Consider the following 19,531-nt stretch of genomic DNA (forward strand, 5'->3'; position numbering starts at 1 on the left):
GGAAGGGTTAGGAAGGGTATCAGCAAGAACGTGGAACCTCACCCTTCTTCATTATTTATGTCATAATGCTCTGCTTTCCCTCTCCCTCGAACAACTGTCTCCACAGGGTATGTAAAATGACCTATTGAAAAAAATTAAGCCTTAATAGTATGTAATATTCAGGTATATGTATACATTTGTACTACGTTTTTAATTCAAAAATTATATGTATATATGTGTGTATAAACATTGAGTATGCATGCTTACACATTTTTTACTGATGCTGTATATGATCAACAAAGTTTGGACACTACCTCTTTGATCATTTGTTCTCCTTTTAACTAGCCATTAATTTGTCATAAAATGATTTCCAAATTTTATCCTGAGGGATCCCAAAATGCTGTGTGTAAGCATTTCATAACTTCATTCAAGTATACTTTTAACACCTACAACGTCCCATAACTTATCCCCCATGTTCCCTGTGTCAGTCACATCATCAGCCATTCAGTCACTCAAGCACAAAGCTGAGCCTTCCTTCCTACTGCCCCCACCCTCTGCCCTAACCAGCTAATCAGTTCATTTATACACTCCATTCTATCCCTGTACGCTCTCATCATCTCACCAGGATTATTTGATCCCGCTAGCTGATCTTCCTGCTTCTAGGCTTAACTTCTTCCAAACCAGGGGTGTCCAAACTTTTTTCAACAGTTTTCACCAAGGGCCATATGCGGTAAAATACACAAACAGCCGGGCCACTCACTCGAGGTGAAGTACGTATTGCCTCACCTGGTTTATTTAAGTAAACTAAATATATTTTTGGAATTTGCTGCGGGCCAATTAAAAATGGATTGCAGGCCGCAGTTGGCCTGCGGGCCGCAGTGTGGACACCCCTGTTCTAAACCATCTGGCTTCACAGTACAGCCAGAGTAATCCTTTTAGAATGCAAAGATACTAATAATTTCCTAATTACCTACTAGATTAAAGTTAAGCTCTTTTAAGAAGGCTCCTCATGACCCAGTCCAGGTGCTGCTACTCACAAACTCTTCACAGTTAGGCCATCAATTTGTGACCAATATGAAAAGTTTATTTTGGCTGCATTAAATATGTGTACTGTTATGAACTTATTTGTCAGACTGAACATTGAGTTAAGTGGATCACGCAACAGTGTAGAGGAGAATATAACTGGCTGCAAGTAAAAGAGCCAACAGACAGCTGTGGAAAATAAAAGAGCCTGTGCCTACTAGAACACATGGAAATTTGTCTTACAAGTCTACTCATATAATCAAGAGTGGCCTAGGTGCTGAGAAATAATCAAGTAACTAATACACTTAATAACTGGATACTTTATAGAATCAAACAGGCACTGATGTCTGTCATGTTTCATAATTGCTAACTTGTTCACTATTTATTGATTTTGAGTCATTTAATCTTTGAAAGAATGTGGCCAAAAATTCCAGTATTTAAAAGTATGTCCGTAACACAAAAGCAGTTAGAACCACTAATACGTGATTAGAACTAAAGTGCCTGTTCTTTTGTTCATTCTCTTCCCCATCCAGTGCACAACCTGCAGTGATGGAGCAGGGATTAGAACTACTGATCCCTTGCTTATGTCTATCCTCACACCCTGCCACTCCTCCTCCACCACACACCAAACCCCTGTGCTCTAGCCATACCAAGCAACACACTTTCTCTGCATGTGCCTTCCAAGCTTCCTCACAAACCAGTGCCTTTGTACACTCTGCTGCTTTGCTTAGAATGCCCTTCCATCTTCTTCTACTTACTAAACTTCTACTCATTTTTTGAGACTTACTTTAAGCATCACTTCATCTGTGATGCTTTTTTACTCCCACCAGGTCAGGCAGAGTTAGGCATACCTCCTTTGTGCTCTCATAGCATCTTCTGTGTTAGTACTAATCTAGCACTTACCAGATTGTACTGTAATAGCCGACATTCAAAGCTCTGAACTCCCTGTGGTCATGGACTGTGTGTCTTGTCCGTCTTTCTATTAATCGCTGCAGTACCTAATGCAGTGCTTGGCATGCAGTGGGGACTCAGTATATGTGTACTGAGTGAATGAACTCAGATGTTCACACACTCTCCTTTTCCCCCAAAGCATAACAGTCAGCCCTGTAGGGGGAAAGTCAGAAGCATAGAGAATAGGGCAAGAATGGCAACAACAGCATCAACACTCACAATCATAGCTGATGAAGCACTTACTTTTGGTCAGGCCCTATTCTAAACCTATATGTAAATTTACTCATTTCTCACAACAAGGCTGCTATCCTCATTTTACAAGTTAGACAACCAAGGCACAGAATGGCTAAGCAACTTGCATAAGATCATGCAAGTAGAAAGCAGCAGAGTTGACTCCAGAACCTTCAGGCTAGAACAGAAAGGAACTAAAGTGCTCCCGGCACCAGAGGGCTGTGTAAAGAACTAAAGTGCTTGTTGTGTTGTTCATTCCCTTCATCCAGTGTACAGCCTGCAGTGATGTGGAAACAGGCACTCCTTACCAGGTTGCCACTAATTCTAGAAGTATACATACATTATACACAGTCTCTGTGTGACAGGCTTCCAGGTCCTTCCACATTTCCATGAGTGAGCCTGTCCAAACAGTACTACCTCTGAATGCCAAATCCTAAGAAGCTCTTGTGGGGCCTCAAGAGCTGAGTAAGCAGAAAGTATGATCCTCTGAATTTAACGTTTTCCCCTTTTGCCAAAAGTATGTGTTTATTAATGACAGGTTGTTTTTAAAGTTCCTTTTACAAAACCGTGACTTACATCAAATAATGTGGTTTGGCGGGTAAGGAAAAACTGATTATTCCTCCTGAAAAATCTATTAACTTTGTTAAATTTGGTCTCTTTTTCTTGGGTATTTATAAAACTTCAGTTTGCCACAGAATTTGATACTTACAAAAATCTTTTTCTTGATAATCTTTATTTAGCTTGTTGTTTTTCATGAAATGGAAATCTGTGCCTTGATTCTTTGGTCATGGTGATTGAGATGGTATAGTGTAAAATACCTACGATTACTGAGAAAGAAAAAATAAACTAGCTTTTCACTTCTTTATCCTTGAAATAATTTAATTATATCTTCTAGGAATTTATCTAACTAATATCTTGAAAACAGAAGAAGGCAACCCTGAGGTCCTAAAAAGGCATGGAAAAGAGCTCATAAACTTTAGTAAAAGGAGGAAAGTAGCAGAAATAACAGGAGAGATCCAGCAGTACCAAAATCAGCCTTATTGTTTACGAGTAGAATCAGATATCAAAGTAAGTTGAATTATTTGAGTATACATATTTCTGATTTATAAACTGCCTGATAAAAGGCAGGTTTATCTTGTGGAAGAGGAAAAGGGAAATAAAACTTAAATAATTCAAATTTTCTTATGTTAAATATTAAATTATTTTCATGAATTTCAAACTGAATTTAAAATATTTAATATTAATAATTGTTTGTTTCTTTGCATTTATTTTAGAGGTTCTTTGAAAACTTGAATCCAATGGGAAATAGCATGGAAAAAGAATTCACAGATTATCTTTTCAACAAATCCCTAGAAATAGAACCACGAAACCCTAAGCCTCTCCCAAGATTTGTAAGCATTCATATATTTATATATTTTTTTCATTTATGTATTTTCTGCAGTTGTCATCTATATCTGGTGGTGCCATCCCTACCATATGTGTTGTACAGATTAGTTTTCTGTAAAGGCATTCAGGGATGAAGTACCCATGTGATGGATGAAAGTAATGAATAGGTGCTTAATAAGTATGCTCAGGAATATCCCACTTGGCTCCACATAAATGAGCATTAATATTAACCTGAATAAATCTTGATATAGATGAAGAAATTAGGAAAATATGAAAGTTTTTATTTTTAAACAAAAAATTATTCAAAATTTATTTTAAGGAGAGGAAATTTGATTAATTTATACTAGTTCACTTATGATATATGTACTTAGGATTTCTTTCAAAGTAATGACTTATAAGAACTTTTAACCATGAATCATTAGCCATACAAATAACAGGTTTGACTAAGATACCTTTTCAGGGAAAATAAAGTTTCCATTGTTTTTTATTACTTGTCAGTGCTTGGCCAAATTTATGTACAGTATCACCACCTCACTGAACTAAATATAATCTCTTTTATTCACAAGATAGTCAAGAAGACACATAAATGGCATGGCTTTTAAGTAACCAAGATAAATCTCATAAATGTCTTGGCATTAAAGCCTATGCCATTACCTCACAAGACTATTTCTCAAGGCCTAAAACAGTTTTTTAAAAGGTGGATTAAAAACAGCAAATTGGCAATAATCTGTTCCAATGAGGCATGCAAATATCTCACTGAGAAGTGATAATTCTGTAAGAAAATTCCATAAAACTAACATAAACGTACAGATGAAAACTCAGGCAATTTAATGCATTTGTAAATAGCTCAAATGATCCTGATGGCATCACTGTATTATAGCATACCATGTTTCCCCGAAAATAAGACCTAGCCGGACAATCGGCTCTACTGCATCTTTTGGAGCAAAAATTAATGTAAGACCCAGTCTTATTTTACTATTATATAAGACCTGGTCTTATAATATAATATGATTAATATAATAAATATAATACCGGGTCTTATATTAATTTTTGCTCCAAAAGACCCATTAAAGCTGATTGTCTGGCTAGGTCTTATTTTTGGGGAAACAGGGTAATAAGGTATCATAATTCATAATGACCCTGGCTTTTCCAGTATGGTTAAATTAGTTCAACATAGTCTGTTTAAAAAGCCAGAGAAATATACAACATATCTTAGGAAGATTTCTATCCAAAAATATTAAAATAATGAATACTCTGGTATTTATAAGAATAAGACTCAATTATTTAAAGAAATTCATTCCCTAGTAATTTAGATAGCCAAGGGTTATGGAAATGGAATGTTAATGCTTTAACTTGAAGACGTTAATTCGAACCATTATGTAACTTCTTTATTAGTGGTTTATGGTTTTCCTAAATATTAGTTGAATTTTATAAAGCATATATGTAGACAAACCTTCCTTTCTGTTATGGTGTTGTAAGTATTGTGTTTCTTTTGATGTGTCTACAGCCAAAAAAATATAGCTATCCTCTAAAATCTCCTGGAGTTCGTCCATCAAACCCAAGACCAGGTACCATGAGACATCCCACACCTCTGCAGCAGGAGCCAAGGAAAATTAGCTATAGTAGGATCCCTGAAAGTGAAACAGAAAGTACAGCATCTGCACCAAATTCTCCAAGAACACCGTTAACACCTCCTCCTGCTTCTGGTGCTTCTAGTACCACAGATGTTTGCAGCGTATTTGATTCTGATCATTCGAGCCCTTTTCACTCAAGTAAGTGCTAAAATTTTAAGTGCTTTAAAGTAATTGTTAATATTATATGTGATAGACCTAAAAAAAGAATATTTTTTTATTTGTTGTAAATTTGTAGACAAATACCATTTCCAAAGATATTATTATAAAAATATAAAACAAATTCTAAACTCTAGCACCTTAAAATTTTTTAAAATATTGCTGGAACAGCCCTCTTTAAATTGATCATACTTTTTTGTGATGAAATTGGTAGTTTAAACTTCATTTGAGCATTTGTTTTCAACTGGTGAATTTAAAATGCATCCCTCATATCCAGAGGTAACAAACTCCTAAAATCTGAAAGGAATATCAGTCCAGTGCTTTAAATGCTGCCTCCAAAATTATTATATTTGAATACTACTCAGTACATCATTTCCTTCCCACCAAACTCTGTAGTTTCTAATATCGCAGTTTATCAAATTCAAACTCTTACTTAATCTTTCTCAGTCTACACCATCCAGCAGAAGGTATATAGTGCCTGCTAATACACTGCCTATGCTTTCAAACCCAGCCATTCAAATCTCATAGTCTGCATACTATTGCTCATCCCTTTCTTGTTTTTATATCAGTATTATCCAGTAAAATTTAATGTGAGCCACATGTATACTTTGAATGTTCTATAGTCACATTAAAAAAAAAGAGGTAAAATTTATTTTATTTTATTTAACCCAGTATCTGTAAAATATTGTCATTTGAACATGAAATCAATATGAAAATATATTAATGAGATATTTTATGTTCTCTTTTTGTTCTAAATCTTCAAAATCCAGTGTGCATTTTACACTCACAGCACATCTCAATTTGGACTAGCCATATTCAAGTGATCACTAACCACATGTAGCTAGTGGCTACCAAACTGTTTAACTCAGCTCTAGCCCTTTGAAGAGGCTGCCTTTTATATGTAGATTACCCTGCTTTTATTAATTTCCTAATCAATTTCATACAGAGCTTTAAAGCTCTACTGAGAACACGCTACCTTTTTTCACTTGTTCATTATTAAATCATAACTTGAATCTAATCCACCTTTAACCCTCTCACAACCACTTCTTCGTGCTCTCCCCATTTGGCTGTCTTAGCTCAATGTACAAGATCAAATTTTGCTGTAGTATCTGACAGAATAGAATCCAAAACTCAGAGACACCATGACATTATGGGGGAAGAGGTTGAGGAGCACTGACCTAGGAGAAACCATTGTTCTAGGAGTTAGGCTTTGTAATCTTAACCTTGAGGATTTTCTCAATTTCCCTTTCTTTGCAATAAAGAAAACCCCTATTACTATTCCCTTTGCTCTTAATAAAAATTGAAAATAACTGGTTTTGAATTCAAATGAACCAGCATAATATAAAACTACCTGAATGCTTAGTTAGTCCCTTACTTAAAACTTACCAGTGGCCTATGTGTATTAAAGGTCCTCATCTGCTATTGACCCCACTTCTGCTTAACAGATCTGCTGGGGGGGGCGGGCGGGGGAGGGACAGGGAGGAGAGGTCACCAGAGCGCCCTACTTGCCAACCACTGTGTTGCCACCAGAGTGAATCCCTATTTCTTTGTTTCCCTAGATTCTGGCAGGTAAGAGCTACTATGCCTACATTCTTATGTCATCTGAACATATTCCACTCAATATGAAGCAGCAGAAAGTTCCACTGCTTACGTTTTTCAAAAAGGCAAAGTTTGACTAGAATTTTGATTAGTTATAATAGTACTTTTTTGCTTCTTAAAGTTTTTATCCCAAAAGAATTTATTTTAAAACCAGTAATTAATATATTCAGCCAGTATCTGTTGTATATTTCACTCCTTGCCAAGCACTACACATCTTCTCTGGTAAAGCATACACTCTTACTGAGAGATGAAAAATAATCATAGTAAAAAGAAAATCATAGTTAAATGTTTAACCATTGTAAATGCTGTGATTCTCTTTATACTACAATCATTTTTTCATCTCTCAGTAAGATTGCAAGCTTTACCAGAGATGTGTAAATGCTTAGCAAATGCTCAATGAATGGTGAAGACATAATGCTGTAGAAGTTAAACAGATAACCACAGAATGGGCAAGAATGGTCATGTAAAGCTGTGTAGTCAAGACAGAGAGAGAAGAAAACCGGCCCCCTGGTTAGTGCAGCTATCCACACGCTCACATGCAGAGTCCTGCTCCACACCTTGCTCTGGCCAGGTCCACCTCTCAGGTGATAATGATAGTGGCTGGGAAAGGGGAAAGAGCACCAGCTGCGATAGCAAGGAAGAGAGGAGGATGAAATGCTCTTAGGACCTTCCTGTTTGAAGGCTGCCTAGTCATAAAGGGGAGCCAAAGGTCTGACCTGGACTGTGCTACAGATGAGCGTTAGCTCCACCCCTTAGGGGACGCTTTGACAGCAGAAGAGGTATTCCAAGTATTTCAAGCTGGAATGCAAGGATTTTCTTCATAGAAGATTGTTGTAGGTGATTAGTTTCTAATCCCAAATACATTTGCATTAGCAGGCTTTTGTGAACTAAAGAAGTTATCCATGATTTATATAAATGTTTTCTATAGGAAAATGCTTGGTCCTATTTTAAGAATGACTCACTTATAAATTAGAGAGTGTCTTCAACAATGGTTTCAAACCTGACTGTATATTACAATCCCCTGAGGAGCTTTAAAAATATAATTCAAGCCCACGCTTGAATTAGTCTGGCACTGGCAACTGGGCATCAGTATTTTTTAAAAACTCCCCAGGGGGTTCTAATGTACAAGCCAAGAATGAGAACCACTGATCTATTGTTTGGGATTTGTACTTAACTACTACTATTTTAATTCATTGGATTTCACTCCTAAGTCATTATCAATAAATTTGTTCAGTACTGGCTGACAAGAATTTTCAGTATATATTTCTTGATTAAAGCTTGTATAATTGTAAGAGTTTTTAAATAGCATTTTCCCAGCTGAGAGACCAAGCAATTAGTTTAAAGTGACAAATTCGAAAAGTGCCCCAAATTTACCATAGGCATGAATGCTGTATATAAATAGGATGAAAGCCAAGCCTGCATCTATGTGCATAGGCATAATCATTCTTTCTAAAAGCCTGCAGTGTGTAGCTGTCCTGAGCTTTGTGTTTTGATTTTATTTCTATATTGTACTAAGTGTACTACCATGTTCTTGAGGCTTCTCTCCAGGAGGCATATTTATTTCCTTTCCAAGCAGAAAATACAGAAGTAGGTAAAAACTAGAGCTGGATACTCCCTTAACCCTGTTACGTCATAGGTGCCTAATAAGGAAGTAGTGACGAGAATCATTGACAGAGCAATAGCTTCATTTAATATCAAAGTATAAAAATGAATTTTAATCTTCTGAGATTATTAGTATTAGCTGGGTTGCTATCCTTTAGTAACTGTGGCCGCCAAATAAATATCAGTACAGATGGAAAGGAGATAATCGGGTAAATTATTTGAAGTTGGGGCTGTCTGGGAAATAAGACCACTGTAGCTATATAACCAATCAAATTAATATTATTGCCAGCTGAGCCTGGAATGTAAAATTATCCTTGTTCTGACCAAAAAAGCTGGACAAAACCGAGGTCCAAATTATTTCAGTGACTGCCTATTATGCAAAACTTAGAGAAACCTGAATTTTAAAAAATCAGCTCCGTCTAGTATTACAGGAATTATTTTAGTCTGTTGGACATTATCTATTGGTAATATGAGGCAGCGTAACATAAATGACTGTATTGACTTAAAACCAGTAAGGGTTAGCCTCTTGTCTCCTTTTTTCTATTTCAATGCTCTTGGGGCTTTGGCTTTTATGATTTTTCAATTTTTTTCTTAAAAGAATTAACATTACTGAAATTAGACATTCTAAGTTTATCAGTGAGTTGCCTGTATAACATGTGTCCAAGCACCAAATTTTATTGATTTTTTTTTTTTTTAAAGAAAAAGGTGTTCAAGAATATGAAAGGAAAGTAGATATATCACTTTCAAGCTTGTTTGGTAATATCCAAAGCTGTAGTTATTTTATGATGAGAATATATGCCTCAAGAACATTTTCAAAGGTATATAATAGTAACATTAGTAAGAAATCCCTTTTATTTTCTATATAACATTGATTATTTACTATTTATTTCACAAATTTGAGTTTTCAAAGTAATCTTTAGCACATGACATATTTCTATATGTCCAGCTGAATTCTTTGCTCAGTTGGGTTTATATATTTTTTAAAAGTCTTCCACTAATATGGGATATTTTAGTTTTCTCATGAATACTTTTCATTTAATTATTATGACATCAACTAGTGAATCTAAAAGGAATATTCAAAACTCCCAATATGATATTAACTCAATTTAATTCTTTATTTTTCTCAAAAGTAAGTAGTAATGAGCTTTCACTATAGACTGTTATACCATTCTTTAAACTAGAATGACAAAAATAACATTTTTATCAAAAATAAATTTTTACAGATGAGTTGAATATATCAATGAAAGAAAAAAAATCTACTTTTTCTTGTTTCCTTTCACAGGCAGCGATACCGTCTTTATTCAAGTTACACTGTCCCATGGCCCAAGTTAGTATATTTGGTTTAAGACTCATAATTCTCGCTTTGGCTTTAAAAATTAAACCAAGTGTAATCTTTCCTGCTAATACTCTTCTTGGGTCTGACAGCATTGGTACCTTGCTTGCAACATCTTAGAAGTGAGGCCTTCACTTATGCTATCTTTGGATCATAAATTATTTGCTTAAACTTACATACTTTTCATGCTTTTTGTAAAAGCTTTTTCTCTTTTAAAAGAACATTATTGTATGGGTGGCTTCCCCATTTAACCATTTCTCTTTTCCAACTGTAGAGGTCTAAATATTTCTTAATGCTCAATTTAAAAAAAAAAAAAAGCAAGAGCATGCATGCGCATATGGGAATGCTGGCAGCTACATGCGTGTCTAAACCACAAAATACACTTAGCCTGGCGACAGTGCAGACTGTAGGCAAAGAACTGTTATTTGACTTTAGGAGAACTATCTTATCATTGCAACTACTTAAATTATACAGCCTAAATATTCATCACTGTGAAGCAAAATAAAGTTCCATTGTAGATATTTGCTTTTAATTTAAAAGTAGGCTACCAATTCCAAATTATTCCATCAACTTTAAGCTAATAGGTTAATGTTTTTTGCTGTCCTTTATATAAATGATTTCAAAATGTGTACAACAGAAAATATTAGTTATAAGCTAAATTAACTTACATAGTCTCTTAAGAAATACGGTAGGTGATCAAATTGTTGCTCATTTGCACATCAGTACATAAAGTACTATTTTTAAGTTCTATATTGTTATAACATTTAATTGACAAAATAAAAGCAGTCAATAATTAAAGGAAAAAAGAACCCATCAAGTATGATTTTGAGTGATCATTTGAGTGATCATTTATGTATTTTTTCCATATCTTTTTTGATAGTGCTCATAAACTAGCTATCAACTAACATAAAGGATTTCTTTCAAAGTGTAATTATTTATAAGCCTATATTATGCCTTTGTCATCATAAATATCTGTAAGATAGTTTCCAATTAGAAGCTTTACTCACCTTTTTTGTGCCACTTCATCAACTTATTCTTAAGTCAGGTTCGTTAGATACTAGCATAATTTCTGTTTTTATTATCGGGGCTGCTTCAGTCATCTTGAATAGCTCCATCACAATAGAAACTTTTAGATTAGAGTCTGATGAACCTGATTTTGCTTACCCAGCAAGGAGAGCTTATACCTAAGTAAAATGACAAGAGACCCTTCCTGCAGACATTAGATTCTCTCCCTGACAGCCTTGGGGAGAAACATTGGGGACAGTGGTTAAGATCAGAAACGAACCCCAAGGATTATCCAGTGACTTTATTATATATATGTATGTATTCAGAGGAAAAAACTGAGCCCATCACAAAAGCTTAACAAAAGTTACCATTCCAAAGGTTTTTAATAATTTGCTATCCCAGAAATACGAGAATCAGACCCAAATTTAAAATTCCAATTATAGATTAACAATAGGAATGTTGTTTTGTTCAAGAAGCAAAATAACAGAATATGTTAGGCAGCTTTTTTTCTGAAAATTCTGCTAAAAAATTTATGCATGCTTTTATAGCAGTTTGCTTTAATAAAGGAAATACTATTGGATATTGGTTTATTGAACTGCTTTTGGTATTTCTGTACATTTCTTTTAATAAATATACGCAGTTTCCCGTTAAGGCTTTTCAGGATTAATAGATGAAATAAAATTGCTACGAACTTTTAAAAAAATTTTAACATCCTACAGGATCTGCTTCAGTATCATCTATAAGTTTAACCAAGGGCACTGACGAAGGGCCCGTCCCCCCTCCTGTCCCTCCACGGAGACGACCAGAGTCTGCCCCAGCGGAGTCGTCACCATCTAAGGTGAAGTAGAAAATCCTGGTACCTGGAATTGGGGGTCTGACTTTACATTGTGCTCAATTGCTGTGCCTAGTTTAGTTTTTACTAGATCAGGTTAACACCTCAGTATTTAGGCTTAAGTGAGGTTAAACAAGGATTGAATATGGATTTACCATGCAGTAATGTTTATTTCTTTTCTTCTGAAATTAGTGGGGGTTTTTTGGTATATTTTCAAAGTAAATCTAAATCATGGGGTACTGTCAAGGAAAAAACTGTGTTATCTATAAAGTAAGAGTATTATAGTCTCAAGAAGTTCTTCAAAAACATATACACACAGAGAGAAGAAGTCTGAAGCTTTATATGAAAGTACATTTTAAGTGAAACTGTATCTTAGCATATGCTAAACAATACCTGTCTGAGCCCTTAATAGTGAACCTGACATGCTTTTAAATGGGATTTTCATGAAAATTCTGGGTTAGAAGAGACCTTAAAGACTGAAAATAGCTATGTTTTCCACCTATTTAAACTTCTTTCTTTACCAATTGTTAACTTGATTCAGTGGTTCTCAAAAAGTCCAGAGGGCAGAGCACCTGGACCAGTCAAGGCACCCTTTACAGAACATCATGAAAGGTTAATATAGTACGTTTATTGTAAAATTAACAGGTAACTTATGTTAAATCAGAAACGGTCTTAGATTGAGTGATAGGTAAGCAGTAGTAAACAACAAAATTTTGAGAAAAGTAATTACAGTAAAAATTTAACATTGAGAAAAAAATTTTTTTAATGAATTGGCATAACTTCCCATTTAAAACATAAGGCAAAGCTCCCAGATCCATACCTAGGGTTCTTCCAATAGCATGTTTGAAAACCCCAACTTAATTCTTAATATATTCATGGTACTACATAAATTAAATTATTAATAAATGTGTTTTGTTTGTTTCATTTGTCTTAGATTATGTCTAAGCATTTGGACAGCCCCCCAGCAATTCCTCCTAGGCAACCCACATCAAAAGCTTATTCACCACGATACTCAATATCAGACCGGACCTCTATATCAGACGCTCCTGAAAGCCCTCCCTTGTTACCACCACGAGAACCTGTGAGGACACCTGATGTTTTCTCAAGCTCACCACTACATCTCCAACCACCCCCTTTGGGCAAAAAGAGTGATCATGGCAATGCCTTCTTCCCAAACAGCCCTTCCCCCTTTACCCCACCTCCTCCTCAGACACCTTCTCCTCATGGCACCAGAAGGCATCTGCCGTCACCGCCATTGACACAAGAAGTGGACCTTCATTCCATTGCTGGGCCACCTGTTCCTCCACGACAAAGCACTTCTCAGCATATCCCTAAACTCCCTCCCAAAACTTACAAAAGGGAGCACACACACCCATCCATGCACAGAGATGGACCACCACTGTTGGAGAATGCCCATTCTTCCTGAGTCCTCTGTAGCAGGGTGTGTGTTTTCCTGTCCCCAAATCCATTGCTGGCAATGGATGCACTGAATGTGCCAGCACTGAGGAGGTAAAATGAGAACTCCAAACACTAACGACTCTACTTCAAGATGCAGTAAAGACAATGAATTTTAACCTAGACGTAATTATAAAATGAAAATGGTATTCGTTTAGAATATGGAAAGACTAATCCAGAGGAATTGGACAGCTGATTGCACCTGAAACTCAATTAAAGGGATTTTTTCCAGCCAGTGGGCCAGAGTCCTGTTTTTGTGAAGTGATCGTTGTCATTAAAGGGATGGAATACAGTCTAGTGTCTAGCAGGCCCACATGATGACAGTTTTTGTAATTCAAAATATTATGCACTTTTTAAAAAGAAATCTTAAACAGGGATCTTCATATCCTCCTTTGTTTTCCTTTGCTTTCACTCGTCCGACTTTAGAATATTTTCTTAAAAATCATTCAAAGGACTGTGAGGAAAGGCTGTGTACCTGACCTTGTTGGAATCAAGGCCCAGCACTGTACTACAGTCCTGTTTACAGATTATTACAGTGAATTGAATGAAATGAATGGGTACCGAGGCTTCACCAAAGAGGTACTTTTTTTTTTTTTAAGAATAATTATATCAGTTTTAAGAGCATTCCCCTACCCACCGTCCTTATACAAACAAAACGTGGTGGTGTTGCCTTCAAATGAGAATTTTTGTGTCATTAACATGACAGAAGAACTTTTTTAAAACTAACTGTCAAGTATGTGATTTACATTTAGGAGACTGTTAATCTATGCGATTGTCATTTCTCCCCTCCCCCCACAAAAGTTTACTGGTAATCCATGTCCTGGCTTGTCGCTGTCTCTCTAACCATGCTGTGGAAATGCGGTCACCCACGGTGACGAGGAGCACTTAGTACTTGCTGGGCATCACTGACACCATTCCTGTTTTACTAATCGCTGAGTAATCAGCACATCTAGAATTACCTTGCATTGCCTAAATCATGTGTATATAGTGAATGTTATATAATAAACTTGGCAGGTCTGTTTTAATTTAATTGAATAAAGATACAAATACTTTGTTTGGCTGGCATATATTAAATTATTATATGGCGAAAATGGTTGATTCTTATTTCTTTCAGTTGAAACACACACACACACACACACACAACACTAAGCATAAAAGCACGTATTGTGGTACGCCTTGGTTTCTAGTTCTGGATGTATGTATTCATCTTAATGATCTAAAGTTGCAGTTTGGCATGTAGGAAAATATTTGGTTAGAATAGGATGGGTATCTTTTAAGCAGAACTTTGTGCGTTTTTTAATTTCCTAGGCAACATGTATACAGCTTGTTAAAGTTTATATTAAACATTCTACCTTGCTTGAGATCTTTGCTCTATCAGAACTATTCATAGTAGAACATCCGCCTACATCATTAATATCATAATATGGATTATTCATTAAGCCTATGTACTGATCTTCTGAGTCTAACAAATACTGTAACTGAAATGCATGCAGCTTGTTGAAGAGAAAAAGTTTTATTAAGCTCCACTATAATGTCTGTGAGATGTGCAGTATTCCATCCTTAGAGAGTCATCAGTTCATCAGTATGTGCATGTGTCCTCTGAATAATGAAGCAACATTTCAGCAGCTCTGTTAACCATGCCATTAGAGACATTTTTAGAAGTGCTGTATCATGGTGGAAACCTAATACTTTAATTTCCTGTGACATTTATTAGAGCATTAAATGTACATCACAATAGTACAGTATACAGTCCTCTAAGACCAGAATATTGATTGCACCATCATTGAGCAATCCATCATAGCATATCCTTATTTGTTAGAGTTGAATATCTGTACCATTCTTGTTATGGTAGCCATTATTCTTTTTGTAAAATGTCTGCTTTTTAAGTCTCCCAAAAAATTAATTTCAAATCCCCTCTTGTATGCAAAGTGTCCATAAGACCATTCATTCAGTAAGTATTTAAGCCGACTTACTAGTGCTGCTACAATTAATCATAATACACATTCCAGAATCTCCCATGGCTTTTTATTGATCAGCCTCATTGTCCCTAGGATTTCCTTTTATGTGTCTTACTCATCGCTTCTTTTTTTAATTACACCATTCCTACTCCAAATGAGAAACTGAGAAAAGTCACATTGGAGCCCACTCAATATCTTTCTGGCCAGTGTGTTCGCCTTCAATAAGGGTTTTCAACCTGCCCGATCATTTAAAGAGGAAATATCAAGATTTGGAGTTCTAATCATACTTCTCTGCAAAGGGAACCATTCAACCCCGGTGGTTCTAGGAGACCACTTCACTGTGTATCAGCCTTGTATGCATTGTGGATAGAGGATATTTTTATTTTGCAGTGTGACATCTGGGTAAAAATATTTGCTGAAGTGGTAACTAATTTAAAAAATTCCAATTGGATGTCCTTAAATGGAGGTGAGAGAACTGTATCCTTGCCTTCACATGTGGAACATTAACTAGCTGACAATTTATTCTTTGTAATAACTAAAACATACTTAAATCAGGGACAAGAAGTGGCTGAGAAGACAAATGCATCACCACAAAATTCTGCTTTTGAATCTGGGACATTGCAAGATAGTCAATGCAGCATGAGTTTTTCTGAACCGGATTCCAAAATACGGAACATTTCTTTTAGAAATGGAAATGTTCATAGATGTTTCATTATCTTTGGATCACACAATGAAAATATTTCCAGTAAAATATTATTTAGGTGGGCTGATAAAGAAAGGAAGCCTTTTCACATCCAAGCATGTTTAAAAGCAGGAACAGATAAGTATGTTTCTAAACTTATTGAAAGACAGGTTATTTACTCTTTCCAGTCTTCCAATGTATTTTTAAGAGTACACATTATGAGGAAATATGCAAATATTAAAAGTTGGCTTAATTGAAGATTGTTGGGTATCAAATTATGTGTTTTGTAGGTTACTGTGCTCAAACAACTCAAGAATGTTTTATGGGAGTTGATTTTAGCAAAGAGCATGCCACATACATTACAATCAACAGCAGTCTAGTAAACAAGTACTATTTCAGTTGGAAGCTATATTATGGTTTTAAATTCTTTAATGGGTTTTTTCATAAATCAAAAATTGCATAAACCAAAAATTAGTTGGTATCTAGGATCATGCTCTTGTCTTAATTCTTGTTTAGCTTACTTTCGTCATGTATTTCATCACTTGTCTTTTAATGACAGCTTAAATTCAGTTTTAAGTGGCTCAGCAAAATAAATAATGCATATGGAGGGAGGGGTATCCCAATTTATTAGTATTGTACATATTGAGAAAAAAAATTTTTTTTCCCCTCCAGATTTAGAAAGAAACAGACTTTACCATTTATTTCTTGGTGTTCTGCTGCTATGGGTAGGTTCACTTATTTTTTTAACCTATATTGTTTGACTGTTATATAAGTGCAGGTCCTATTGTGTTGCACGTTAATCTTTACCAGTAAAATAAACATCACAAGGTTAATATCAGTTTGGCTGAAAGAATTATGCAGTAAAATTATAAGGGAAAGTGATGACTTAGTTTATTTCAATTTTCTTTTGAAACATCTCATTACTGACTTTGAAAATCACTTCATAATCCCTTATACATGAGCCAATAAAATATTCTGAACTCTAGTTAAGAAGCATGAAGTCTATATGATAAATCTAAACAACAAAAGCACTTGTAACTTGTTTTGTAAATTTCATGCCTTATTTTCCATTTTTGACACCGTAAAGTGCATTTTCTGTCAACTGTGAGTAAATTTCCCTTTTGCCTTTAATGAAAATAGTGCATTAAGTAGCCAATTGCTGCAAAATTATAAAACAAGTTAGCTAAAGGTGGATCACACTGAACTACCACTCAAAGAAATAAGATGCATAACAGATGGAAGTAATGTGTGGATTTAGTGAAAGTGCACCTGTGCCAGATGCATGCCACTTTCAGTAGCTGCCAAATGTGCCTTTAATTAAGAACATCTCTAATTTTTTTCTTCAGATCAAGTCAGCATTTGGGGGCGGGATCAGGGCAGGGGACTTTGGGGTGCAAATATCTGGTGAAACTCATCAGAGAAGAAGCCTTTGTCAAAGTGACATGTATAACTTCAGTTGAAACACGTTCGTGTGTATATATGTGTATTTGCCTTTGTTTAGTAGCACAGTATTTGCTAAAATAATTGTCAAAAAAATTCGCTCTGTAAGTCTTACTTTGATGTAAAAACAAAGTGTGGTCTATACATCTAATATGGCCTTTGTACCTAACTATGTTTGTAGGTAATCTTTGTACTCTTATGTGCAGCAGTATTTGGTTTGCATTTTAAGTGAAAATAATGGCTGTTATTTTTCTGGCATTACTAAGATAAACTGAAAAATAATAAAGAAAAATGCCTTACATAGCCCACAAGTGTATTATTTTTGCATGTATTTATTTTAGAGGGCAACATTTTGTCATTAGTGATTTTCATTTTAGCTCATATTTTCAATATAGAAATAGTTTGCTGTTTATCATGGTCTTGCTTTGGAGGTGCTTATTTCTGTATCACAATATCATAAAAGTTCAGTATTTCCTTCTATATCATTATAGTGAGTGGGGGACCCTTGGGATGAAGATTAGTCCTTTAGTGACCAGGTGTCACCTGGATGAAGTTTCAGAGGACTGAGGCATTTGTATTCCATAAAAAGTTTTATGGTATCACGGTTCCTTCGCATGCAAGTTTTGCTGAGATCTGCTGGAACATGGCAGTCTGACATTTAGCAAGTCTTTCTAGGCTTGGCATGAAAAGGTACAGTTTGCAGACGGTAAAGAATTATGCAAATGCGAGGTTATTCATGGTGAACTATAGAATGTAAAAACTGATGCATCCTTAGAGATCCAAAACCTACTTAAAAATTGAAGCAAGTGAGGCCGGCAGCAGTGAGGTGACTTAACAGTTAGTTTGAGACCACTGACTCTAATTTGATTCCTGGTATTTGGAGGACTGCTTTCAGGTATAGCTAAAATGTACTGGTGGTTTTTTACCCCTGATTTAATGACACAAAATCATCAGTTTGTACAAATTCCATTTGTAGGCTATTGTGAAGTCCAAGTCTGTATTTTTTAGTATATTCTAGGTTAGCAATTTAATAACAGCTATACGAAAATAACGTTAATATTGATATTAGTCAAACCTGATTTTGAATTTGCTCTTGACACTCACTTCCCTTGAATTTTAGCCACTTCCCTTGAATTTTAGTTTGCTTTTCTGCTTATGTTAATCATATGAGTTCATTACAGATTGGGGCGCTGAAGTCTCTAGGGTAGAGCCCACAGCTAAGCCTGTCTCCTTGCAGATAGATGCACATGGCAGCCAGAGACAAGGAGGGCTTTGACAGAGTATGATTCCAAAAAAGCAGTTTATGCCCATTCTAACATTTTAGGACTTTTGAGTCTCATTGGAGGCAAGAAAAAAACTACAGCCCATTTTAAGAAGCTAGTTTCTCTATCTTCATGACTCATCAAGAAAAGGAAGAATCATTGTGGTACAAGAGTACAAGCAGGTGCTTTGAAATCACACATATCTGCGTTCACATTCTGGTTCTATTACTAGATGTGTGACTTTGGAGAAGTTATTTAAATAATGAGTCTGTTCCTCATCGATACATAAAGTTGACAGATCTATTTGGGACTATCGTGAGGTTTAAAGGTACAGTAAGTCCTCTCTAAATGTCGTTGATAGGTTGTGCAACTTGAAGCAAAACGACATATAATGAAACTGATTTTACCACAGGTTAATTGATATAAACAAGTGTTAATTTCCTACAGCATCTCATCAACGTTATAATGAAACAACATTGAACAAAACGTTATTTGAGGACCTGCTATAATACGTGTAAAGCCAAGTCAGTGCCTTTTACAGACTAGTTGCTTAATAAACTACTAAAGTTATGAGGGATATGTCTTCAAAGTTTGCTTGCTATTAGATTTCTTTAAGAGGTTGATGTTTCATCCTGAAGTCTCGGTATTTTTATTTACAGCTTCCTTTGAGGTTTGTTGTCCCTTAAATTGGTTTTGAGTGACCTTAATTATAAGTACTTCATGAAGGCCCATCTGACTATTTAACTTTCAACAAGTATTTATTGTTCCAGGTACAGTTCTGATTTTGGAATATAGCAATGAGCAAAACAGCCAAACATTCGTATCATCACGGGCTTAATAACGTAGTGAGGAGATACAGACAATAGGTAAGAAGAATAAATAAGTACAGTATACATTAGCATATTGTACTGCTATGAACAAGGGCAAGGTGGTGAGAATGCAGGGGACGGGAGGGGAAATTTAAATGGGATAGTCAGAGTCAGCCTCATGGAGAAGGTGACAA

General features: G+C 35.5%; 2 protein-coding genes across 4 annotated transcripts in view; one reads left to right on the forward strand and one right to left on the reverse strand.

Moving 5' to 3' along the window:
* Positions 1-13,240, forward strand: part of SOS1 (SOS Ras/Rac guanine nucleotide exchange factor 1) — a 115,953-nt gene extending 102,713 nt beyond the window's left edge. For 2 of the 3 annotated variants that reach the window (XM_033124509.1, XM_033124511.1), the window contains 6 exons: positions 3,080-3,252; positions 3,459-3,575; positions 5,078-5,342; positions 9,844-9,888; positions 11,619-11,737; positions 12,666-13,240. In XM_033124509.1, coding sequence (XP_032980400.1) covers positions 3,080-3,252; positions 3,459-3,575; positions 5,078-5,342; positions 9,844-9,888; positions 11,619-11,737; positions 12,666-13,157 — 1,211 coding nt within the window. In that variant the 3' untranslated portion in view covers positions 13,158-13,240. The remainder of the gene's footprint in view (positions 1-3,079; positions 3,253-3,458; positions 3,576-5,077; positions 5,343-9,843; positions 9,889-11,618; positions 11,738-12,665) is intronic. The other variant, XM_033124510.1, reaches the window with a different exon arrangement.
* Positions 1-19,531, reverse strand: part of ARHGEF33 (Rho guanine nucleotide exchange factor 33) — a 102,749-nt gene that overhangs the window by 16,484 nt on the left and 66,734 nt on the right. The window lies entirely within an intron of this gene.

The sequence above is a fragment of the Rhinolophus ferrumequinum genome, chromosome 13 (assembly GCF_004115265.2).
Source record: "Rhinolophus ferrumequinum isolate MPI-CBG mRhiFer1 chromosome 13, mRhiFer1_v1.p, whole genome shotgun sequence".
Classification (NCBI taxonomy): Eukaryota; Metazoa; Chordata; class Mammalia; order Chiroptera; family Rhinolophidae; genus Rhinolophus; species Rhinolophus ferrumequinum.